The sequence below is a fragment of the Myotis myotis genome, unplaced genomic scaffold (genome assembly GCF_014108235.1).
Source record: "Myotis myotis isolate mMyoMyo1 unplaced genomic scaffold, mMyoMyo1.p scaffold_m19_p_9, whole genome shotgun sequence".
Taxonomy (NCBI): domain Eukaryota; kingdom Metazoa; phylum Chordata; class Mammalia; order Chiroptera; family Vespertilionidae; genus Myotis; species Myotis myotis.
The window spans coordinates 9,439,393-9,465,935 of NW_023416401.1; the positions used below are offsets into that span (position 1 = coordinate 9,439,393).

General features: G+C 39.6%; 1 protein-coding gene across 2 annotated transcripts in view; it reads right to left on the reverse strand.

The window, feature by feature from the left end:
• The window catches only part of SMAD4 (SMAD family member 4), a 61,192-nt gene that overhangs the window by 12,443 nt on the left and 22,206 nt on the right, over window positions 1-26,543 (reverse strand). For both annotated transcript variants that reach the window (XR_004969927.1, XM_036321925.1), the window contains exons 2-9: window positions 24,932-25,310; window positions 23,697-23,871; window positions 23,242-23,271; window positions 20,972-21,184; window positions 15,952-16,071; window positions 15,741-15,857; window positions 14,056-14,106; window positions 350-533 (exon numbers count right to left, since the gene is read on the reverse strand). Coding sequence is in view for 1 of the 2 variants with exons in the window: in XM_036321925.1 (XP_036177818.1) it covers window positions 350-533; window positions 14,056-14,106; window positions 15,741-15,857; window positions 15,952-16,071; window positions 20,972-21,184; window positions 23,242-23,271; window positions 23,697-23,871; window positions 24,932-25,180 (1,139 nt within the window). In the remaining variant the exon portion in view is untranslated. The remainder of the gene's footprint in view (window positions 1-349; window positions 534-14,055; window positions 14,107-15,740; window positions 15,858-15,951; window positions 16,072-20,971; window positions 21,185-23,241; window positions 23,272-23,696; window positions 23,872-24,931; window positions 25,311-26,543) is intronic.

Sequence of the window (26,543 nt, forward strand, 5' to 3'; positions counted from 1 at the left end):
TAATAATATTGTGATGTTTAACATGATTGATTACTAGAATTAGTGGGGCGGTCACACTGCAAGGTATAAAAATGTCGAGTCACTATATTGTACACCTGAAACTAATATAACCAAGATTGTATACCAACTTTACATAAATTTAAAAAATAAATTTTTTAAAAAATCATTTTTTTCATATTTTAAATAACAAACATCTACAATACAAGTGGAATGCTTACTGATTCTGAATTTTCAAGATGACATTTATTCTTTTTTCCTAGTGAAACACGCATTATCTACACTGAGAAATATAACTGACTAAAAGGCAATATAGTGTACTCAACTTTTAAAATACCTATATAATCAATACCTTGCCCTCTCAATGGCTTCTGTCCTGTGGACATTGGAGAGTTGACCCAAGCAAAAGCGATCTCCTCCAGAAGGGTCCACATATCCATCAACAGTAACAATAGGGCAGCTTGACGGAACCTTAAATGTCTCTCCTACTTGAACATCCATTTCAAAGTAAGCGATGGAACACCAATACTCAGGAGCTAGAGGAGACAAATGGGAGCAAACGTCACTCCATAAGGCAAAGCTTTTCCTAAAATAAAGGCTGAAGGGACAGAAGAGGAATCTGAAAAGCACCCAAAAGAATTTGGTAAAATGACGATGCTTTAAATATCTAGGCTTTTCCTGTCTTCTATTTTTCAGCTCAGTGCCTAGCATTCTTGAAACTCTAGTCATTTTTAAAATCTTGATTTTGGTTGTTACCTCAAAAGACCCAGTCAACTGAGAATGCAAAGAACAAAAGTAATCAGGGCAGAAAATAAATTATTTTACCATGGTATTTCATTTCACTGCACATATTTTCTTTCATTTTTTAATTTTTAAAAAATTGATATAGAAAGAGGAAGAGAGAGAGAGAGAGAGAGAGAGAGAGAGACTAATTTGTTGTTCCTCTTATATTTATGCATTCATTGGTTGATTCTTTTTATTAAATATATATTTTATTGATTTTTTTACAGTGAGGAAGGGAGAGAGATAGTTAGAAATAGAAACATCGATGAGAGAGAAACATCGATCAGCTGCCTCCTGCACATCTCCCACTGGGGATGTGCCTGCAACCAAGGTACATGCCCTTGATCGGAATCGAACCTGGGATCTTTCAGTCCGCAGGCCGACGCTCTATCCATTGAGCCAAACCGGTTTCAGCCATTGGTTGATTCTTGCATGTGCCCTGACAGGGGATCAAACCTGCAGCCATGGTGTATATGGACAATGATCTAACCACTAAGACAGACTAAACATTTCTTTCTTTTTTTTTTTTTCTAATATATTTTATTGATTTTTTTACAGAGGAAGGGAGAGGGATAGAGAGTTAGAAACATCGATGAGCGATAAACATCGATCAGCCGCCTCCTGCACACCCCCCACTGGGGATGTGCCTGCAGCCAAGGTACATGCCCTTGACAGGAAATGAACAACCTGAGATTTTGTACACTCACCAAGTAAATACAAGTCTACAGAGCATCTAATGCATGCTCATCACATCCTGTACACTGGCATAAAAAAAGAGAAGATAAATATACTAAAATGAAGGAGGAAAGAACAACATCTGAATCAGAAAGTATGTAAAGCCTCAGTGGATAGAGCATCGCAGGCCAATGCTCTATCCACTGAGCCAAACCGGTTAGGGCTAAACTTTTCTTTTTTTTAAACACACTGACTTAAAGACATATTTCGGGGAATATTATCGAAAGCATCAATCCATAGCATATTTTTCTAGTTCCCTAATTGACTGTAAGGACCCAAGCTAGTCAGCCATGCAGACCAGAGTCAAGGTTAATTACACTCTAACTAGACAGCTGCTATGAGCAGGAATTCTATTGTCTCTTGGCTGAAAGGTCATTTGTTGTATCTCTTAGTGAAGTCATGTTAACTACTACAATTTTAACGCTGAAGATGGATTTAGTGCAGCGGTTCTCAACCTGTGGGTCTCGACCCCTTTGGCGGTCGAACGACCCTTTCACAGGGGTCACCTAAGACCATCCTGCATATCAGATATTTACATGACGATTCATAACAGGAGCGACATTACAGTTATGAAATAGGAACGAAAATAATTTTATGGTTGGGTCACAACATGAGGAACTGTATTTAAAGGGCCAGAAGGTTGAGAACCACTGATTTAGTGTATTCATTTGAACAACAACAAATGATTTAAAATAATTGTGAATGATTAGAGGAAAAAGGAGGCACTACTTGGTTGGGTTTGTAAAGTTTTCTGCTGATTAACCAATTACTTATATGCACATCAATGTGCTACTTATGAACTCTGATTGGACTAGAACTTGAAGCAATAAAACTTTTAACAATCTGAAAGGATAGAAAAATGGATCTTTTTAACTCCCTCTCAAAAAAATCTTAAAATGAAGTATAACTGATGCTTAAAATACATTTTTTTAAAACCTTGTATTCTGCCCTAACCGGTTTGGTTCAGTGGATAGAGCATCAGCTTGCGGACTCAAGGATCCCAGGTTCGATTGCAGTCAAGGGCATGTACCTTGGTTGCGGGCACATCCCCAGTAGGGAGTGTGCAGGAGGCAACTGATCATGGTTTCTCTCTCATCAATGTTTCTAACTCTCTATCCCTCTCCCTTCCTCTCTGTAAAAAATCAATAAAATATATTTAAAAAAAATAAAAATCATCATTAAAAACCTTGTATTCTATGTATCTAAGTGATTTTTAAAATGTTGTCAAGAAAGAAAATACTTTCCAATGAAGAATTAATAAAACAGACCATGAAGATACAAAAATCAAAATTTCAAATGTTTTTTCAAACAGATCAAATCAACTAATCATGAATACAAACATTCCTTTAAATTTTGTATTATCATTACAACATGAAAACTAGTGACATAAAGTGCCTTATTAAAAATCCCATTTTGAAATATTTATGAAGTTATTCCTTAGAGTAAAAGTCTTCAGTAAAGACATCACATTCTGCTCTGAACCAGAAGCTTCAGCAGACACCTGGCAGGGATGCTGCGTGAAGCTAAACTAGAGGTTCTCAAAGCCAACAGACCAAGCACCCATGCTCTGGCAGCTAAAGCCAGTAACAGCCCTGAAAAGAGGTCTTTACACGACGAGTCCAAAAAGTAAATTTCGTCACAAACAATGCCCTGAAGTCAGGAATGTTTACAACGATGATTAAATAAATGAGGTGCAAACACATGCCATTCCTAGTTCACACTGAAGAACACTATCCAGAAGGAAAGCTCCATCGTGAGCAACGCTTTTCATGAGAGTCAGTTCAGGGTGGGGAAAAGGAGTTGTAAAATCTTCTTGTTTAAATAAAAAAACATACTGTTATCATGAACTGCAATATCTGTACTTGCACTTAAACGTATTTTATTATTTTCCAGTCACCAAGGGTTTTTTGTTTGTTTCCCTAATATTTCACACACCACACAACAAGGATGGTTACGGGAAGCTACACCCGGAAAAGCTGGCCCGCTCGGCTAGGAAGAAGAGATGTACCACAAACCAGGAATGAAAAATGACCATCCATCGTGAAGAGGGCATGAGGCCTAAGAAAGCAGGAGGAAGGTGGTTCGTGCCTGTGAGGACAGAGAGGGCCAGAGGTCATCTAAATGGGTTCCAGGGAACTTAGCAGTGCTGGGATACCGCACACCATGTGAGAGCTTTTCTATCCCCCTCCAAATTTGCTTACCAGATGAGAGGGAACATTCTTACTTTTAAAACAGGAGCAGGTCCTAAGAATAATTCATTAAGTTCATTAGGCCTTTCTAGATCTCTCTTTGCTCTTTTGCTCCAAGAACCAAATGCCATGTAAGTGACAAGCCTGCAACTTCACCAAGTTACCATCACCACGGGCTGAAGTCACTCAGTCAGAGAGCACTTTCTTAATGCCCCAACTCCTTTCAAAGGCAGTGGGGCTGTTCTCTGCGTACTGTGCGGACCCTTGTTCCCAAAGTAGTGAAGTTGGGTGCTCATCACTGGCCAAAGAAAAGGTTGTAAAAGGCTGAGTTAACAATATGAAACTTTTTTTTACAATATAAGAACTTAGCTAAATATGCTTTGTAATGGGGAAACATAAAGCACAGTTTTGTCAAACAAATGCTGTTCAATTATAATGGAAAATCTACATCTCCAAGGCATTATCTCTAATTTCTGAAATCAAGTCTTTCAAGAAAATTTTTTAAAAAAAATATATTTTATTGACTTTTTACAGAGAGGAAAGGAGAGGGATAGAGAGTTAGAAACATCGATGAAAGAGAAACATCGATCAGCTGCCTCCTGCACACCCCCCACTGGGGATGTGCCCGCAACCAAGGTACATGCCCTTGATTGGAATCAAACCTGGGACCCTTGAGTCCGCAGGCCGACGCTCTATCCACTGAGCCAAACCGGTTAGGGAAAGAAAATATTTTTAAATTTGGTTAACCTTTTTAGAAGTTAGAAATTTGGATAAAGCACCTAAGAGATTCATTATGAATTATTCTTTATAGTACTTAGATCTGAATGGGATGCCCTGTGAGAATCTTTTATGACACATAAAAGTCCTCTCACCGGTGTGGCTCAGTTGGCGTGTCGTCCTGTACACTGAGAGGTCCGGGGGTCAGGACACATGCCCAGGTTTTGGGTTCAATCCTTAGTCTCTCTAGGTGTGTACAGAAGGCAACTGATCTAAATTTTTCTCTCACATTGATGTTTCTCTCTCTCTCTCTCTCTCTCTCTCTCTCTCTCTCTCTCTCTCTCCTACCATCAATAAACATATCCTTGCATGAGGCTTAAAAAGAAAAAAGAAAAGAAATGCTGAGTGGAGTAGATATTACATGGTGAGGAGAAGGCAATATGAGGGAAGCCTTCTCAATAGGGAGATCAGGTGCTCTCCCCGCTTGGTGCAGCCCAGGCCTTTCCCGACCCTCTCTCCCTGCCTCACCCCCCCCCCAGCCAGAACCCAAGTACCCAGGTTGCTGAACCCAGGTTTGGTCTGACCCCACCGGTCAGACACCTGGTGCTGTTCCCACCGCCTACAGCATATTTGGTGCCACGTGACTTGCCTGCTGGCAGATTCCAAGGCACATGCACGGTTGACCTGGCCCGGGTTGACCTGGCCCGGGAAGACGCCATCACTCCTTGTATTTCAGCTCCAGGCCCAGATGAGGACAAAAACAGCCAACGCTGACAGCAGGACCAGCTGCACTAAATACTGACCCCCTGCCCTGGTGCCTGCCTATCAATCATTGGAGACCACAACCCTGAAAGGATACACCTGAAGAACTGCGTGTATCCTACTAAGATCTTTCCCTGGGACCTCCCCAAAAATCTCTGCCTTCAAACGCTTAAGATGGAGGACCCAGTGCGCTCTCCCTCCCTGGAGCACACCTGTGCCTCTCCCTTCCCTCTCTCCCTCCCCACCCAGGTACATTACCATCAGCTTCCTCACTCCCAACCTCCAAGGGCCCTTCCTTTACCTCTGGAACTTGTTGCCTAAGACCATTTCTTCTAGATATTACTTCTACCTCTGTAATTTGCCCAATAAATGTCCTCTTACCAAAAATAAAAAAATAGGGAGATCAGTTAGAATATTCTTTTAACAGTTCAAGAGGAAAATAAAGGTTGTGAGGTAAAACTGCTCTAGGGCCCATTAGTGTTCACAGCCTTCTCTGGGTTCCGACCAGCTGACTCCATTAAAGATGTGTGGGCAGAGCTGGTCCCCTCCTGCAACCACTTGGACAAGAGACCTTTCAGGATCATCCTCACCATTGAGTCCCTTCCTATTACTCTCAAAGACAGAGGCCTTCCTGCCAGTGCAGAACTACAGATGGATGGCTCAGAACTAGTTAATGCTGTTCCCTCACCACCAGAAGCTCTTAGGCCTCAACATCGGTTCTAGCCTGAGAAGAATGAAGTAAAGCTATCATGAGGACAAAAGTGATTGCAGGATATCAAACTGAGTTCACAGAACTAGCTAAATGCCACCACTCCCAACCCCACACACTGTTCCATCTAGGGTAGGTCTTTCTTCAGAGCCCTGATTACCCTCATTCCTGTAGATCACCTTCCACTAAGCCTTTTGAAGACTGACACCACACCCCATCCCATGACCCCCAAATTGCCAGAGGTCACTATTAACTCTCAAGGATGCTGTCTCGAAACCAGCAATAACTCTCATTCTTTTTTTTTTTTTTTTTTTAAAGATATATTTTATTGATTTTTTACAGAGAGGAAGGGAGAGAGACAGAGAGCCAGAAACATCAATGAGAGAGAAACATCGATCAGCCGCCTCCCGCACATCCCCCACTGGGGATATGCCCGCAACCCAGGCACATGCCCCCGACCGGAATCGAACCTGGGACCCTTCAGTCCACAGGCCGACGCTCTATCCACTGAGCCAAACCGGTTTCGGCAACTCTCATTCTTAAGATTCTAGGTATTCCCTTCTGAGCACAATAAATTTATTCACAAACAAAATTAAGATTCTGATCAATGACTTCAATTCTATAATTTCAAATACAAAAGAAACCAAACTACTAAACCAGCCTCTTTAGGGATGCAGTCATCACTTTCAAAGAGTAAAAAAAAAAAAATACGGTTCCTGGGTTGACGCTCAACCACTTAGCCACACTGGCCAGACTACAGTTCATTTTTAATCAAATTAATAAATAATACCGGGAAAACTAAGATGGCGGCATAGGTAAACACCAGGAAATTGCTGCTTCCCACAACAACTTCAAAAATACAATGAAAAGACAAAACGGACATCATCCAGAACTACAGGAAGGCTGGCTGAGTGGAAATTCTACAACTAGAAGGAAAGAAAAGCACACTGAGAGCCAGAGGAGCTGAGGAAGTAAAGTGCAGAGGTACGGAGGCTCGAGCACACGCGTGTGCGCACGCAGAAAGGGGCTGGCACCTGAGGACGTGGCTGTCTTTTTGAATCGGGAGGGAGTCACAAGCTCCCGACTGCTCTGAACTCCAGTTCCGGGAAGTCTCTAGGGACCCAGGACTTATACGGGGAGAAACTGGACTCTCTGGCAGCAGGCAGAACTCTGAACTTGAGGGCAGCTTTCCCTCAGAGGTGCTTGCAGCAATTAAATTACCAGAACACTGAGACGTGCGCGCGGCCCCTTAGGGCAGGGCTGAGGACCAGCCATAGCTGCTGGCTCCGCCCTTTGATTCCCTGAGACCCCGCCCCACCCAGGCTGCGGCAGAGGCTTTTGCATATGAATGCTCTGGCCCTTTGCAACCTGAAAATTACCTAACAAATTGCAGCTGGGCCAGACAGACCCAGAACTTCCAAGAGAAGGCCCAAGGCCCCACAGCAGCTTGCATTGCTTCACAGCTGGGCCTCATCAGGGCATCTCCAAACTCCAAAAAAGGAAGGGGAATCTGCAGTTCTCTTCGTAGCTCCTGCCGGGTAACCTCAGGCAGAGGCTAAATTAGCACCTCCTTAGATCCAAGAGCCAATGTACCCAGTTGTCAGAGGGGGACCATCCGGATTACAACTCCTCAGATCCATAAGGGACACACTCAGGGTGCAGTCTCAGTGAGCACCAAAGCCCCACTGAAGCAAGTCTTGCCCCAGAAGGGTGTCTTCAGCACAGAAGTTCTCCCACTGCAGACACAGCTGATTCTCACTGCCAATTGGCCTGGAGGTCAATTCCTCCCAGTGATCCTACAACAATCAAGGCATAACTACAACAAGACTGTGCACAAAGCCCACAAGGGGGTGCACCAAGAGTGTCCACCTCAGGTAACTGGGGAGGCTGAGCCACTGGGCCCTACAGGACACCTAGCACGCAAAACCACTCTACCAACACAGGGAAGCATAAAAAATGCAGAGACAAAGAAACAGGTCACAAATTACAGAAATGGAGGAAAGCAAACGACTGGATATAGAGTTCAAAACTACGTTTATAAGGTTTATCAAGAATTTTATGGAAAACGCCGATAAGTTTAGTGAGACCCTGGAGGATATGAAAAAAGACCAACTAGAAATTAAGCATACACTGACTGAAATAAAGAATAATATACAGAGATCCAACAGCAGACAAGAGGTCCCAAAAATCAAGTCAAAGATTTGAAATACAAAGAAACAAAAAATACCCAACCGAAAAAGAAAAAAGAAAAAAGATTCCAAAAATATGAAGATAGTGTAAGGAGCTTCTGGGACAACTTCAAGCGTACCAACATCAGAATTATAGGGATACCAGAAGAAGAGAGAGGGCAAGATATTGAAAACCTATTTGAAGAAATAATGACAGAAAACTTCCCCTACCTGGTGAAAGAAATAGACTTACAAGTCCAGGAAGCCCAGAGAACCACAAACAAAAGGAATCCAAAGAGGACCACACCAAGACACATCATCATTAAAATGCCAAGAGCAAAAGACAAAGAGAGAATCTTAAAAACAGCAAGAGAAAGACAGTCAGTTACCTACAAGAGAGTACCCATACGACTGTCAGCTGATTTCTCAACAGAAACCATGCAGGCCAGAAGAGAGTGGCAAGAAATATTCAAAGTGATGAATAGCAAGAACCTACAACCAAGATTACTTTATCCAGCAAAGCTATCATTCAGAATAGAAGGTCAGATAAAGAGCTTCACAGATAAGAAAAAGCTAAAGGAGTTCATCAGCACCAAACCAGCATTATATGAAATGCTGAAAGGTATTCTTTAAGAAGAGGAAGAAGAAAAAGGAACTCTTACCATTTGCCACAGCATGGATGGAACTGGAGAGCAGATAAATACCACATGATCTCATTCATTTGTGGAATATAATGAACAACATAAACTGATGAACAAGGACTGATCCAGAGACGGAGAGGCATTGATTGGACTGTCGGGCCTTGGAGGGAAGGTAGGGGAGGGTGGGGGTAAGGGGGAAAGATCAACGAAAGGACTTATATGCAAGCATATAGGCCTAACCAATGGACACGGACAACGGGGGGGTGAGGGCCTTGGGGGGGGGGGGGTCGGGGGTAACGTGGGGATAAGGACACATATGTAATATCTTAATCAATAAAAAATATATTAAAAAAATAAATAATACCAAGTAGACAATAGATTTTTAAAAATTACAAAAAAATCAGACAATATTCACATTTAATAACCAGTTGATTTTAACAGAAACAAACCCCTAGTTTCAATGGCAAAGCCTCTGATTTGGTAGTATCTAATTAGTTCCATAATAACTTAGAGTCAGTATTTTTATTCTGCCAATAGAGTATATGTCAATGGAATAGATGTAACGTAAGTCACATGCATTCTTGAAAATGAATGTGCAGAAATCTCAATACATAATTAAGCAAGGTTAATTTTTGGTAACATATTAAATATATATGTTTTAATACAAAAGAAGAAATCTGATATAATTTAAAACTCTATATTTTAATAGAATTTATTTTTAGAGAATTTTTAGATTCATAGCAAAACTGAGGAGAAGATACAAACATTTTGCATATTTCACCTGCCCCCACATAGGCAAAGCCTCCCTCAGGGTCAAAATTCAGTGTGGTATTTTTGTTATAATGTATAAACCCATATTGATATCTTACTATCACCCAAAGTCGATAGCTTACCTTATGGTTCACTCTTGGAGTTACATTTAATGGGTATTAACAAGTATATAATGGCATGTATCTACTATTATACTATCAGATAGAGTAGTTTCACTGCCCTAAAAATCATCTCTGCTCTGCTTATTTATACCTTCCTCTTCACTAACCTCTAGAAAACACTGATCCTTTTAGTATCTCCATAATTTTGCCTTTTTCAGAATGTCATATAGTTGGCATCCTACAGTATGTACTCTTTACAGAGTGACTTTTTCACTTGATAGTAAGTTTCCTCCAAGTCTTTTCATTGCTTGATAGCTCATTTTTTGTTGTTTGATTTGTTGGTTGTTTTTTGTTTGTTTTTGGTCTTCTTTATTTTTTTGTTTAGTTTTTGTTTTAACACTGAATAGTATTCAGTTGTCTAGTTGTCTAAATGTACCACACTTTGTTTATCCATTCACCTACTGAAGGACATCATTTTGGTTGCTTCCAAGTTTCAACAAATATGAATATATCAGCTCTAAGCATCTAAGTGCAGGCTTTTGTGTGGACAAATTTTCAACTCCTTTGGGTAAATATCAAGGAGAACAATTATGGGGAAAGTGGTAAGAATATGTTTAACTTTGTAAGAAACCTTCATACTATCTTGCAAAGTGGCTGTGCCATTTTACATCCATAGTAGCAATGCATAGACATCCCTGGGGCTCCATATCCTTGTCAGCATTTAGTGGATTTCGTCCATTCCAGTGGCTGTGTAGTGATATCTCACTGTTTTAATTCTCATTTCTCTGAAGACATAGGATGTAGAACATGTTATTTTCCACTTGTATATATTCTTTGGTGTCTGCTCAGGTCTTTGGCCCATTTTTAATATATTTTTTAAATTTTTCTTATGTCATGTTCTACAAGTTATTTGTATATTTTGGATAATAATTCTTTTGCAAATATTTTCTCCTAATCTGTAACTTGTCATTTTCCTCTCTTTATGTCTTTTGTGGAGCAGAAGTTTTGAGTTTTAATGAAAACCGGGTTATCCATTACTTCTTTTATGGATCATGTCTTTGGTATTGTATAATCATGTGTTTTATATATGGTCCATACATAGAACTATATGTAATTATATATTTTACATTTATGAAATATTATCTACATTTGTATTTTACAGTATATTATATATGTGATTATACTAACATAAAACATAATTTAGGATGCTCAATGACTAAAAATAAACAGTACTAAAGACAAAAAAAAAAATACAGTGGGGCCTTGATTTATGAGTTTCCTGACTAACGAGTTTTTTGAGATGCCAGCTGTCTCTCAGCCAATTTTTTGCATTGAGTTGATAGAGTAATTTGAGTTAACGAGCTCCTTAACGAGCTCCTTAACAAGCTCTGTCTCGGAAAGAATTAAACTCGTAAGTCAAGGCCCCACTGTAATCCTATACAATAGAGGCCTAATACACTAAGTGCCAGTCGGTCATTCAACCAATCAAAGCATAATATGCTAATGATATGCTAAGGTTGTTCAACTGCTCGCTATGATGTGCACTAACCACCAGGGGGCAGATGTTCCAACTGATAGGTTAGCTTGCTGCTGGGGTCGGGCCAATCAGGACTGAGCAAGACAGGCTGGACAAGCCCTGGAGCCCTCCCACGGTAACCTCCCCAGCTGACCAACCTCCTGCATCCCTCAGCCTGGCCTACGCTCTCTCGCAATCCAGGCTGAGGGGGCTCCCCCCACCCCGCGCCGAGTGTACGAATTTTGTGCACCAGGCCTATAGTAATATTTATAAAAAGCAGGATCATGGTTACTGCTGGGGTAGAGGGGGAAAAGTTTTTGACAAACAAAATGCCCGAGGTAGGAAGGTTTTTGTGGATGCTGCAATATTTTAGTTTTCAATCTGGGTGGTGGTTATATAGGTACTGGCTTTAATGTTATTCATTAGATTATATGTATCCATGTTTTATATATATACTTTTCTATTTATTATATTTCCCAATAAAAATCTATAATAATAAAAGCATAATATGCTAATTAGACCGGACACCCTTCCAGACAACCTTTCAGATGAAACTGTGGTGGCGGGGGCCGAGGCAAAGGCAGCCAAGGCAGCGGTAGCCACTGCTGCGGTAGGGGCAGAGCCCCTTGCACAAATTTTGTGCATCGGGCCTCTAGCTTTTATATAAAAGTAAGACCCCTTGACCCATAAAAATGTTTAAAATAACAAACATATACAAAATCTACTACAGTTAATAACTTAACTAATACATATGTTTAAAAATAAGTTTCTGAACATTTTTTGAATCAGAATTTTTCTCCAAATCAATATTATTTGCATCCTAAATAAGCACAAAGTTTATTAAACTATCACACTGCTGGTGAGCATGGTAAAAGTGCTTTTTATACTCTAATGTGTAAATCAATTTGGCCTTCTGATCCAGAAATTCTTCAAATCTCTTAAAATGAAGAGTTATAAGCATCAAGATCTTATCCTCAATGTTTTAACAGCCAGATGAATAAATGGAACCAACATAAATAATAAATAATAAAACATTGTTTAAGAAAATTATATAGATCTATTTGAGAAAGTATATGTTATCCTTTAAATTAATCATTATGGTAATTATAGAAATATTTTTTAAAAATCTTTTTTAGAAATATATACTAAAGTATCCTATATAATAAAGATTAACCCTCACACCCTCACAATATGGCTGCCTATGACCAGGCCAGTAGGGGGGTTAGTGAGGGACAACCAAACGACTGAACAGAGTAGGCTGCGTGGAGCAACCAGGCAAACAGGGGGGTTAGAGGGACGACCAATCGACTAAACAGCAGGCTGCGCAGGGCGACCAGGCTGGCGGGGAGGGCGGGGGGCAGTTAGGAGCGACCTGGCTGGCAGAGGGGCGCAGTTGGGGGCAGCCAGGCCAGCAGGGGGGGGCAGTTAGGGGTGACCAGGCAGGCAGGTGAGCAGTTAGGAGCCAGCAGTCCAGGATTGTGACAGGGATGTTCAACATCCCCCAAGGGGTCCCAGATTGGAGAGGGTGCAGGCTGGGCTGAGGGGACCCCACCCCCACCCCGGTGCACGAATTTCGTGCACCACGCCTCTAGTTTACATATAAAATGACCATAGCCCCGCTAGCGTGGCTCAGTGGTTGAACATTGACCTATGAACTAGGAAGTCATGGTTCAATTCCAGGTCGGGGCACATGCCCGGGTTGCGGGCTCAATCCCCAGTAGGGGGTGTGTAGGAGGCAGCTGATGGATGATTCTCTCTCATCACTGACATTCCTATATCTCTCTCCCTCTTCCTTCCTCTCTGAAATCAATAAAAATCTATTATAAATAAATAAATAAATAAGTAAGTAAGTAAGATGGCTATATAGGATTTTCTTCAGAATAATAGATAAGGGTATGAATGAGAAGTAGGGCGGGGGGGTATGAATGAAGCAAGATTGGCCATTAATTGTTAATAGCTAAAACTGAGGGATGAGTACAATGAGGGAGGGATCTCCCATATTATTCTGGTATTTGTTGTATGTTTGAAATTCTTTATAATAAAACATTTTTAAAATTAGGGTGAAAATTAAGGGGATGAGTTAAAATGATATACTTTGCATCTTTTTATGATAAGAAAAACAGTTATGAAGGGATAGAGGAAAGAAAAATCAAAATCCTATGTTTATGTTAAGAAGCCTTCAGCATTTTATTTCTAAACTTTTGTTTTATTACTTCTATAATTTAAGAAGTTATATTCAAACTATGAACTGAGAAAATCTACTTAGCTATGCTCTCTTTTGAGCATAATTTAATCCGTTTCTATATTTCAATTAGCCAGAGATTCCTGAATCTTCTAAGACAGATACAGTGACTTATTTTTCTTTTCAGCATCTACTTCAGATCCTTCCCTAGCTTTTTAAAAAATTTTTATTATTATTTTTAATCAGAGAGGAAGGGAGAGGGAGATAGAAACATCAATGATGAGAAAATTATTGATTGGTTTCCTCCTCCATGCCCCCCCTGGGGATTAAGTCCACAACCTGGGCATGTGCCCTTGACCGAAATCAAACCTGGGACCTTTCAGTCCACAGGCTGATGCTCTATCCACTGAGCAAAACCAGCCTGGGCTTCTGTAGCTTTTTAAGTGACAATTTTACATTGTGTTTTATTTGAAACCCAGTTTCTTCTGCTACATATTTATGTATTCAATGCTAAAACCAGCATTTTGGTATTTTACATTTTAGCTGAAGACAGCTCTTATCCTTTCTTTCAGAGACAGTTAAAAATATATATATATATATAGACAATTTGTGTGTGACTATAATGGTTACTCGTAAACTATTAACTAATGCTATGAGAACTGTACTTATCTAAACCTTAAATAACTCTGTTATTACATTAAAACCTGCATATGTGTATTTGTGTGTTTTTCTATTACCATAAAGAAAATCTAATTATAGGGAATCAATTTTAAAATACACTTACCAGGATGATTGGAAATGGGAGGCTGGAATGCAAGCTCATTGTGAACTGGCCCTAAAGAAAAGATAATAGAAATCCCAATTTTATTTATTAAAAGTTCACTAATATTAAAATTTTTGATACACCTTATTTAAATATAACTATCATACCTTAGGAGCTGTTTGGATCAAGTTTCTGCAATGTCTAAGAACTTAAGAGCTTAATTTAGATTACTTCATAATTATAATAAGCAAATACTCTTGAATTACTTTTATAGATACTTAATAGCTAACATTTAGTGCTATATGCACTAGTGCTGTTAAGCAATTTACAATAGTTGTACATGCAAAACTTAATGTAAATTATAAATTATTCATGTAACATGTAATACAATATAATTTATAATGTAATATGTAATAATAACTCAAAGTGTTAGGTGCATTCTAAAAAAAAGTGTTTATGGCTTATTAAATTAAGGCTATTTCCATAATGGAACAGTAGCTAACATAATTGAGAGATTATTATGTGTTAAGACATTGTGCTAAACATCTCACATGAATTATTACATTTATTTCTTATAACATGGGGTTAGATACTACTAATTACTACTGTTACCCTTAAGGCAGGGGTCCTCAAACTTTTTAAACAGGGGGCCAGTTCACTGTCCCTCAGACCATTGGAGGGCCGGACTATAGTTTAAAAAAAAACTATGAACATATTCCTATGCACACTGCACATATCTTATTTTGAAGTAAAAAAACAAAACGGGAACACATTCAATATTTGTATTTGCATGTGGCCCGCGGGCCGTAGTTTGAGGACCCCTGCCTTAAGGCTTAGAGAGATTAAATAACTTGCCAATGGTCACACAGCCAGTTAAGGGTCCAAATTCAGCACCCTTAACTACTATGCTGTCTCAGCAGCCATTAAAAATTATATTCTCTTAAGATATCAAAAAATAATAACATAACTGAAAAAAAAACAGGATATAACAATATACACAATATGATCTCCTCCTCCCCCCAAATTTATATATACCCATTTATATGACTGGAAGGAAAACATGACAAAGTATTAAAAGTGGTATCTCTGGGTAGCAGGATTCTTATTTATACACTTCTATGTTTTTTTTAAGTTTTCTTTGGGACTATTAACCTTATATTAGAGGGAAAAAGATTTAATCTATATGAAAGATTTATACTATTGATTTTACTAAGCCAAAAGAACAAAGTTCCTATTCTGCCTGAAACTACAAGCTATGGTTAATCAGTAGGGTATCCCTCCCAATCATGCCTGCAGATGCAATGATGGGTTCCACGTCAGAGTGTCTATAGTATGCTAAATACTACAGTGAGGGAAACCTTGAGATCTTGACACTCAAAAGGTTTCAATCAACATGGGGTGGATATACAGATACACATGAGATCTAAGAACATGCACAAAGCAAACAAACAAATGAATGGAAATCAATGTGGTGTTAATGAAACATTAGCAACGGAAAAATAAATGTATTTAGTAAACATTACTCTTCTAAAACAAAGGTATGATAACACAGTAATAAAAAATGTTTACCAAAAATACTGAAAAACTCTAATCATTTAATAAAACTAAATTATAAAATGAACAAAAGATGTAAAAACATTTTTTAAATGGAAAAAAAACGAAGTCCTCAAAAAGAAAAGGCCCTTACAACAAAAACAAGAGCTTACAGTAATGTCCGGGATGGGGCGGCATAGGCGGGTGGTGCTGAAGATGGCCGTTTTGGTGGTGAGGCAAATTAGGTGTGTATGGTGCAGTCCTACTTCCAGTCCAGGTGGTAGTGCTGTCTAAAAATTAAGGCCCACATGGATTAATTTGTTTTTATAAAGTCTGCCTACTTCTTCTCAACTACTTAAAATATTTTAAAAAGCATGTACATACTATGATGGTAAGTAGCTGGCTGACCAGTAAATCCATTCTGCTGCTGTCCTGGCTGAGGCCCTGAAGCTATCTGCAACAATCCTTCACTATGGCTGCCTGCCAGTATACTGGCAGGCTGACCTAGAGGAACAAGAAGACATTAAGATGGCACATTTATAGATGCAATCCTATGGTTTTATACAGTAACTGAAGGACCAAATTACATGATAGTCACAACTATAAAAATGAGCAAAAAATGAACTCATTCATGGCCTATCAAATAAAAAATCCTAACGTCCTCTATAAAAGCAAATCTTAACTTGAAGAAGTTCAAAATCATTCTATCTTAAGTAATGGCTAGCTAATTTTAGTGGCCTATTTCTTCACAATATTCCTCAAATGCCAGAAAAATCCCACTATATATCTAGGCTACCACACTAACTTCTTCAGAAGCATATCAGCTCACCCCAGCCACTCCATTCAGCTCTGAACCTTTTTGATTAGAACTCCAAAAGTCCAGGCTTAAGTAAATGTTGAAGACTGGAAAGTTCATTATTATCAGCTCTGGTACTGGTAATAATAGAATGCTAGGGTTTGATAAAAGAAAAGCAGATCAGGCAAATATTTTAAATGAAATGTGATGGATAAGGTGAGAAAATTTTTAAAAAAATTTTCAAGCTCCACTGTTTGTTATAGTATGATTGCTAGTCTTAAAAAAAACTATCAGACTATCAATCTTCTTTGAAATTTTTTCATGTACTTTTAAAAATCAAGAATCATCTCTTTCCAAGAACATTAGCACACTCCTGAAATTACAGGAAACTAGTTGCCTTCTCTGTATGTAACAAAGAAGACTAAGCTTCCTCTGGCTTCTATTCAATTAAAAGCCATTTTATGATGGCTTACTGGCCTACATTTTTAAAGCCTTTTTTTTTTTTTTTTTTTAGTGGGAAAAAACTTGATTTCTTCAAGCAAGCATTAAGTCAACTGTCTCATTTGTAAAGCACTGAAATTTTGTAATTATTACTTGTCTAATCTTCACAGGACTCAGCCCATTTAAAATGAAGTCATTTTAGCAGGCATCAACAAAGGCCCACAATTTCAACCTCCAGATACTATCAACAGGTTAGTATCTGTGCTCTAGCACTAATCTATGCTGTAATGTACATTCTTTATTTCTCCATCACTGCCCATTCTCTTTGTCAACTATGTTCCCAAACTGGTAAATAAAGAGTAGATAGACTGGCCGGTGTGGCTCACTGGTTGAATGTCAACCTATGAACCAGGAGGTCATGATTCAATTCCCAGTCAGGACATATGCCTAGGTTGCGGGCTCAATTCCAGTGTGGGGCATACAGGAGGCAACCAATCAATGGTTCTCTCTCATCACTGATGTTTCTACCTCTCCCTCTCCCTTCCTCTCTGAAATCATTAAAAACAAAAAAATATCTATCTCTCTCTCTCTCTATATATATATATATAAAAGGCTAAGTAACCAGCCAACTGGCCGGCCGGCCGACCAGCTGACCAGCCAGTAGGTATGACACGCACTGACCACCAGGGGGCAGACACTCAACACAGGAGCTGCCGAGCGACAGTAACTTTACAGCGTGCCCTCTCACACTGCGGGACCCCTCAGGGGATGTCAGATTGCTGATTTCAGCCCTGCAGGCCAGGCTGAGGGACCCTGCTCACTCCGCTAATGCCCTTCAAGCCCTGGCACCGCCCGAGGTGCTGCTAGCCAGGGAGGGACCACGGGAGGTTGGATCCAGGGTGTGTCCAGCCCATCTTGCCCAGTCCTGCCCCACCGGCCACCTTCTAATTAATTTCTTTCGAATGTGCATGAATCCATGCACCGGGCCTCTAGTGTGTGTGTGTGTACATATATGTGTGTGTGTGTGTGTGTGTGTGTGTGTGTGTGTGTGTATATATTATAGGTCCTCTAATATATATATATATTAGAGGTCCGGTGCACAAAATTGTGCACTGGGGGGGAGGGGGGTGCGCGAAGGTCCCTCAACCTGGCCTGTGCCCTCTCACAGTCTGGGACCCCTCGGGGGATGACCATCTGCTGGCTGAGGCCTGCTCCCCAGGGGATTGGGCCTAAGCTTGCAATCAGACATCCCTCTGGCAGCCCGGCAGCCATCAGGGGATGTCTACTTGCCAGCGGGGAGCAGACCTAAGCTGCAGTCGGACATCCTTAGCACTGCTGAGGAGGCAGGAGAGGCTCCCACCACCACCACTGTACTGGCAGCCATCAGCCTGACTTGTGGCTGAGCAGAGCTCCTCCATGTGGGAGCTCACTGACCACCAGAGGGCAGCTCCTGCATCAAGAGTCTGCCCCCTGGTGGTCAGTGTGTGTCATAGTGACCAGTCATTCCCAGTCTTTCTGCTGTTAGGGTCAGTTTGCATATTACCCTTTTACTATATAGGATAGAGGCCTGGTGCACGGGTGGGGGCCGGCTGGTTTGCCCTCAATGGTGTCCCGGATCAGGGTAGGGGTCTGTCCCACTTGGGTGCCTGGCCAGCCTGGATGAGGGGCTGATGGCTGTTTTCAGGCTGCCCGCATCCCCTTCAGGGTGGGGGTCCCCAATGGGGTGCCTGGCCAGCCTGGATGAAGGGCTGAGGGCTATTTTCAGGCGGGCCAAGCCTGCAACTGAAGCTCCCAGTCTCTCCTTTTTTTCTTCTTTTTTTTATTCTGGGATTTATTTACCTTCTGTAATTGAAACCTTGTTGCGGCTCCAGCTCCAAGGCCGGCTGGCTGAAAGCAGGTACCTGTGGTTTGTTTAGTTTCTATAATTGCAACATAGTTGCTTAGAGGGCAAGCTCAGAGGCCAGCAGCAGCAGGCGGGGAACCCTGGCTTCCTCCATCACTGGAGCAAGCAAGCCTCATGTTCGCTTCAGCCGCCTGGCTGCCGGCCGCCATCTTGGTTGGCGGTTAATTTGCATATTGCCCTGATTAGCCAATGGGAAACATAGCGGAGGTATGGTTAATTACCATGTTTGTCTATTATTAGACAGGATATATATCTCCTGTCTAATGGACAAACATGGTAATTGACCGTACCTCCGCTATGCCTCACATTGGCTAATCGGCACGATATGCAAATTAGCCGCCAACCAAGATGGCGGCTAATTTGCATAATGCAGGCAGGGCGGGTCAGCGCCATCCCGCCTGCCCTGCCGCCATCCAGGCCCGCTATTTGCCACCCAGGGTGGTGGGGCGGGACAGCGCCATCCCGCCTGCCCTGCTACCATCCTGGCCTGCTATCTGCAACCCGGGGTGGGGGACATCCCATGTGCGACCCAACGTGGGGTGGCCGGGGTGGTGGGGCCACAGCGATCGGCCGGCCCACCCGGCCACCGTCTGGGTGTCCCGTGTGCGACCTGACCCAGGGCAGTGGGGCGGGACAGCGTGGCTCCTCTGTCACCCCAGCTTCCTCATCACAGCTCCCTTGGGGGCCAAAGCCTTTAGTCGGACATCCCCCGAGGGCTCCCTGGCTGCCTGAAGGATGTCTGACTGCAAGCTTAGGCCTGATTCCCTGGGGAGTGGGCCTAAGTCGACAGGTGGACATCCCTCAAGGGGTCCTGGACTGCAATGGGCACAGGCCGGGCTGAGGGATTCCCCCCCCCCCCCCGAATACAGAAATTTTTGTGCACCGGGCCTCTAGTATATATATAAGAACAGAAACACCAAGTGGTTATATCCTCACGTTTTCACATAAACACTATATCTAAGTAGTCATCTCATGTAGCAAATCCAAAAGATAATGCTTTTAAGATATGAAATGAATTAAAGAGGGGGAAAGTTGGTATGCTTTACTCAAAAACTCAATTATATAAATCAGTTCTCCATTTATTCCAAAGATCAAATTTATATATTGAATCTGATCTGATATTAAAGTAAACAGAATAATGCTCCCTTTGGTAGGGACCAACAAAGTATCAGTCCAAATCTATTAACATCTAGTGCTGATGTGGGCTTTGATACAATCTCCTTAGCAACCAGGTGCAAATAACATATACATGCCAACAACCTGCTCTGTGATTAGTTTTACAAAGCTATTCCAAGCAGCAAATTGTCCAGCTATTTGTGACTGTAAAAATAAATAACAGCAGTAACAGAACCAAGTCATTATTACCTTGATCAGGCCCAAGAAAAGTTGAACCTAATAGCCCTGTGCCAGAGAAGGTGGCACCTCTATTATGGGAAAAACCTTTTTGAAATAGACTTTTTACTTGAAAAAACACAGTGTTAGCTTAAGTACAATTTAGCTTTATTTCAAAATTGACTAAAATACTTAACATTTATCTTGAGGAATATTAGTCTGTCAAGATCCCTTCTTCTAAGTTTGCACAATAGGAGACTGAGATGACTATTATAAAGCAATAGTCTGCCAGATAAATCAAAAGAAGAACACTGATTAAAGGAAAGTTCGCAATTCCATTACCGTAGATTTTTACAAACATGTTGGTTTAAAACAACTTGTTAATTACTTAACTATTTCTCTCAAAAGTATCTGAAAGCTCAAGAAGCTTCTTACTTCTGCATATAACAGTAGATAAAGTACAAATTAGACCACTAATTTAAACCAATATTATAATCAGTCATTACTTAACTTCCAAGTGACTATACATCAACATAAAAATATTTAAATAAACTATAAACCATATTTTCCCAACAACCTATTTAATACTTATTTACCAATGAAAGATACCATAGTACAGCCCAGCCGGTATGGTTCAGTGGTTGAGCAATGACCTATGAACCAGGAGGTCATGGTTTGATTCCTGGTCAAGGCACATGCCCATTGCAGGCCTGATCCTCAGTAGGGGGTGTGCACATCAATGATTCTCTCTCATCACTGATGTTTCTCTCTCTCTCCCTCTCCCTTCCTCTCTCTGAAATTAATAAAGACATATTTTAAAATAGATACCATAGTACTTTTAATTATTACTTACTTGGAGTTTCCCTCCAAGTGTAAATATTCAATGGTTAAGGAAATTCAACTTGCTGACTACATCTGATTCTACAACTCACTTGTGGAAGCCACAGGAATGTTGGGAAAGTTGGTGGTGCTGGTAGCATTAGACTCAGATGGAGCTAGCAGAGCTGGGGTGCTGTATGTCTCCGTCGATGCACGATTACTTGGTGGATGCTGGATGGTTTGAATTGAATGCCCTTCAGTGGATAATGATGGCTGTCCCTCAAAGTCATGTACATATTCATCCTTCACCAACATACTTGGTGGAGCTATATAGAAAATTAAGCATATTTTAAAATCTTATAAGCTTCTATTCTTAGAAAAAAATCTTATAATAATACCTAAAATTAATAATAGTGTAAATAATTCGGAGTTTTTTATAATATTTGAAAAGCATACTACTTTATCAGCAAAAGCTATTTATTTAGAGGTAGTGGCATCAGATATATTTTATCAATCAATTTGACTGACCCCTTGAAATTTGAAGCTAAACTATATTCCAACAATGGTTTTGAAGAAGTACTCCTTAGTTAACTTAGAAATAATAATCACCTTAAATATATAACATGAGGCAGACAAAAATCAAATGGCTGGGGAAACTATTTATCCAGATGAGACCAAATTGAGATTGAGCACTGAGCTATATCTTTTTGCTAATTTAACACATGGTAGAAGTTGAGTCAGATCTGATAGCTATCCAATTCCAGGATCTAGAATTATTATGTAACATAGTCTTTGAAAGTAAAGTATACTGAATACCCCTAAAGGTTTAGGACCAGACAGAAAAATCCTAAATGCTAAGTCAAACTTAAATTCCCTTCTAGAAATCCAACCCAAATAATGGTACTCATAACAGCAGTATTTTTAGGATAGGGAAGGAGTGTGGAGAGTCTTCAGAGCTGGAACCCCTCAGAAACACCCCCCCGCAAGGAGATTCTAATGTAGCTATCACTACAGTTTCCCAAACCCCAACACCCCTTGAGCTAAATGCTTTAATTCTCCAAAAAACATGGATGGAGAATGGTGACGATGGGAAGTGACATGGTATCAATATCTATGGCGACAGGGCTTTAGCCAATCTGGGTCCCTTCCCAGACCATCACAACAGCTTCTATTATCAACCAATTGTTTGAAGAAACCTAATAACCATTAACAAGTACCAAGGGCACTAGAGTATTCTTCTGTTACGAATGGCACAAAAGAAAAGTGGAGAATAAAAACAAGTGGGCTTTCAGGGTCTTCCTAAATTTTGTTTAAGGTCAGAAGATATTTCTGACCCACCTCTAAGATTCTGCAACAGAAGAGGTACTACTGAGCCACTAACTTCCCCCCAGAACAATGGCACACCTTTTTAAGGTGACAGTGGCTCTTCATCAGAGTTTCTCTGCAAATTAATTAGTTCTTAGAATTTTGAGTTGATTAACATGTTCTAAATAACAGAGCTAATGTTTTAACAGATCTCTGTTCTCACATATTACACTAAAAAAACACACAAAGAACACACACACCCATTTGTTGTATTTCCCCATCTCAAAACACCTTCTCCTTTTTAAAATAGGACTAGATCATCTGTGATCAGCATATACTTTAAAGCAGTGGTTCTCAACCTGTGCGTCTCGACCCCTTTGGTGGTCGAACACCCTTTTCACAGGGGTCGCCTAAGACCATCCTGCATATTAGATATTTACATTACGATTCATAACAGTAGCAACATTACAGTTATGAAGTAGCAACGAAAATAATTTTATGGTTGGGTCACAACATGAGGAACTGTATTTAAAGGACCAGAAGGTTGAGAACCACTGCTTTAAAGTGTCCTTGCTTAATTTACTCAAAATGTAACAAGACTGAAAAAAATACTAATATATATAGTTTTAAATCATTCTTAAAATTCCCTATCATTCATAAAAATAAGTTAGGCTGAAATGAAGAAAGATTAGAATACTGGTATTTTTTAATATTATACAAGATTCCAAATTATCAAACATTACAGGTATTTATACCCATTTAAACCCACCTCTGTTAGATTTTCTTCCAAAATAACCAGTTTTAACCGATTCAAAAATATTCTTCCTTTGTATGTTTTGATCCCCCTATTATATTTTTAGACTACTTTAATTCATAAACAGCATTTCAAATAAAAGCACCAACAGCTTATTTAAATCCAGTTTTAAATGCTGATGCATGCAACCCCCAAAACCTACATTTCCAAAGGGGCAAGACTTTTTCTTGTAAGTGAACCACTATACACAATTTCTAAGTAAATGAAAAATACGGGAGACTGAATTAAAAAAAAAGAGAAAGTTACAAGAAACAGGTTACTTACCATTACTCTGCAATGTTAATCCCGAGAGATCTTCATTTTTAAAAGGGGGAAAGAAAATGAAACATTAATCATTAAAATGAAAATATTTTCCATTGTATTTTAAATTATTAAATGTAAATATAAGCCAAAGTCAAAACTTCATGAACCATTTCAATTCAAGAATAAATGCTATCATAATACATGAAATATTCAACTCTATCATGATTTCCATCTTATTTTCCAAAACAATATTCTAAATGGGCAAAATACCAACTATTTTGTTTTAGCAATCAAAATACAAGTGTGTTCCAAAGTTGAAATTTAAATATTTATATTTCATTAAAAATGTCTGATTCTTTAACTTTAGTTGGAAGTCCTGGGCCATCTCCAAATTTATAATTTAACTTAGAAAAATTAAAACACTATTGAGATGTTTTCCCTTTGTGCTTCTAAGGAAAAAAGCAAAGTTTACTTACCAATTCCAGGTGATACAACTCGTTCATAGTGATATGGATTCACACAGACACTATCACACTTTAAGTCAAATGCATACTGACAATATTTAACATGTTTTAGTTCATTTTTGTGAAGATCAGGCCACCTCCAGAGACGGGCATAGATCACATGAGGAAATCCTTTACGGCCAGCCACCTAGGAAAAAGAAACAACCGTTTATTGAGCATCAGTTATGCATCATACATCATACAAGGCACTTTATACGTGTTCTCATTTAATCCGTACAATCCTATAAAGTCAGTACTTTAATCTCCATTTCATAAAAGAGAAAACTAGCCCTCACCGGTTTGGCTCAGTGGATAGAGCGCCGGCCTGCGGACTGAAGGGTCCCAGGTTCGATTCCGATCAAGGGCATACTGTACCTTGGTTGCGGGCACATCCCCAGTAGGGAGTGTGCAGGAAGCAGCTGAATCGATGTTTCTCTCTCATCGATGTTAAAAAAAGAGAGAGAGAGAGAAAACTAAAGCTCAAAATAACTTACTTGGCTATGGTCACAAAGCAGTGAGCTTAGGTATGATTTCAAAGCCTGTGCTAGGTTTTGAAAATGCAAAAAAACTATGGCTTTGTTGTGGAAATTATGCCTAAAAATCTAGAAATAAAAATGTTAAATCTAATGACATGTTTCTTTAAAAATATTAAGGACTGGAGATATATTATGTAGTTCTACATGAAAAAATATGACCAGTTAAAACAAAAGGTAAAGAAAATTTGTAAAATATAAGCTTTTCAACTTAAGTTTTAAAGATATCCTTGAATTCTTCTAGATTTCTTTAATATAAAAGTACCAAACATACATTATCAGATTTCTAAATTATTTTTTAAAAAAGAACAAGTATAACACAGGTTTTAAAAAATGTGCATATAATACCAAAAAGGAAAAAAACATAAAAAAGCAACAAGAATAAATACCAAAATGCTAAAGGTATGAGTTTTCTTCTGCCTTTTATTTTTATGTTCCAAATTTTCTACATTTAACATTTTAGTCAGAACATTAAACAATTTTTAAAATACGTCTTTATTATATGGAATACATATTCTTCCATACATTCCCATGGTGGGTATTGGTACAGGATGTGTAATATCTAAAGAGATGGGGCAAGAATTAAAGTACCCCAAAGTAACTGAAAGGAAACAAGAATTTCTTTTTTAATCTGCCACTACAGAAGATATATGAAAGCTCAAGTACAAGACTAACCTGAAGCCTTCCATCCAATGTTCTCTGTATGGTAACACATTTACTAGGATGAGCTCCATTTGTAGTAATGGCTGTTATTAACGAATCCAATTCATCTTTTTTCTCCTTCAGCTTCTTTACCAAACTTTCAATTGCTCTTTTTGCAAATGTTTCACTCTCTCCACCTTGTCTATGGCACATCAAACTATGTACAATGCTCAGACAAGCATCATTACTTGTTGGTGTATTTGTAATAGACATATTGTCCATTTGTTAAAGTTATTTCTTTTAAATCAAGTATATCTCCAATTTCCAGAGCAATTTTGATATTTTGGAGGCAGTGAAAAACACTGGCTAATGTCACAAGGCAAATTGTTAAACATGTGGTATTCAGGATAACCTTAAAAAAAGAAAAGAAAAGAAAAAGACATTAGAACACAGTTTACAAAGTAGATTCAATTACTTGGGAAAGATGGAATTGCTCCAGTTAAGTCAAAGATTCAATGCACATAATTAAAATTTGGTGCTTAGCCCCAGCTGGTTTGGCTCAGTGGTTAGAGGGTCGCGCCTGTGGGCTGAAGGGTCCCGGGTTCGATTCCAGTCAAGGGTACATGCCTAGGTTGCAGGCTCAATCCCCAAGAGGGGGCATGGCAGGAGGCAGCCAATCAATGATTCTCTCTCGTCATTGATGTTTCTATCTCTCTCTCCCTCTCCCTTCCTCTCTGAAATCAGTAAGATTTAAAAAAAAAAACTGATGCTTAGATTTTTAAATGACTTAATTAAAATGTTGCTGTTTTTGACATTCCAAAAATATTAAAGTTAAGCCTTCTCATTATTATAGAGACATACTCAATCAAGCCTTATTGACTGTATTAGTCACCATAAAGCAGTGGTTCTCAACCTTCTGGCCCTTTAAATTCAGTTCCTCATGTTGTGACCCAACCATAAAATTATTTTCATTGCTACTTCATAACTGTAATGTTGCTACTGTTATGAATCGTAATGTAAATATCTAATATGCAGGATGATCTTTTTTTAAAAAAATATATATTGTATTGATTTTTTACAGAGAAGAAGGGAGAGGGATAGAAAGTCAGAAGCATCGATGAGAGAGATCGATCAGCTGCCTCCTGCACACCCCCTACTGGGGATGTGCCCGCAACCAACATACATGCCCTTGACCAGAATCAAACCTGGGACCCTTGAGTCCGCAGGCCAACGCTCTATCCACTGAGCCAAACCGGTTCGGCTATGCAGGATGATCTTAAGCGACCCCTGTGAAAGAGTCATTCGACCGCCAAAGGGGTCGCAACCCACAGGTTGAGAACCGCTGCAAAGTAAAATCTTAGGAACTTTTAAAAAAGGAATACTTAGGAAGGTCAGTACTTAAAATATTCTTGATAGATACAACCAGTTAAACCTAATAGTCTATCACTAACACACATGAAAAATTCACTGTCACCTAATACAAATGACATTTATCAGTGTACAACACCCATCTTTGTTCAAAAAGACTACTGACAACAATAAAAAAATAAATAAACTTTTAAATGGGCAAAGGATTCTAAAACTCATTTCTACAAAGCATGGCCATAAAGTACATGAAAAATGCTCAATCATTAATCACTAGGGA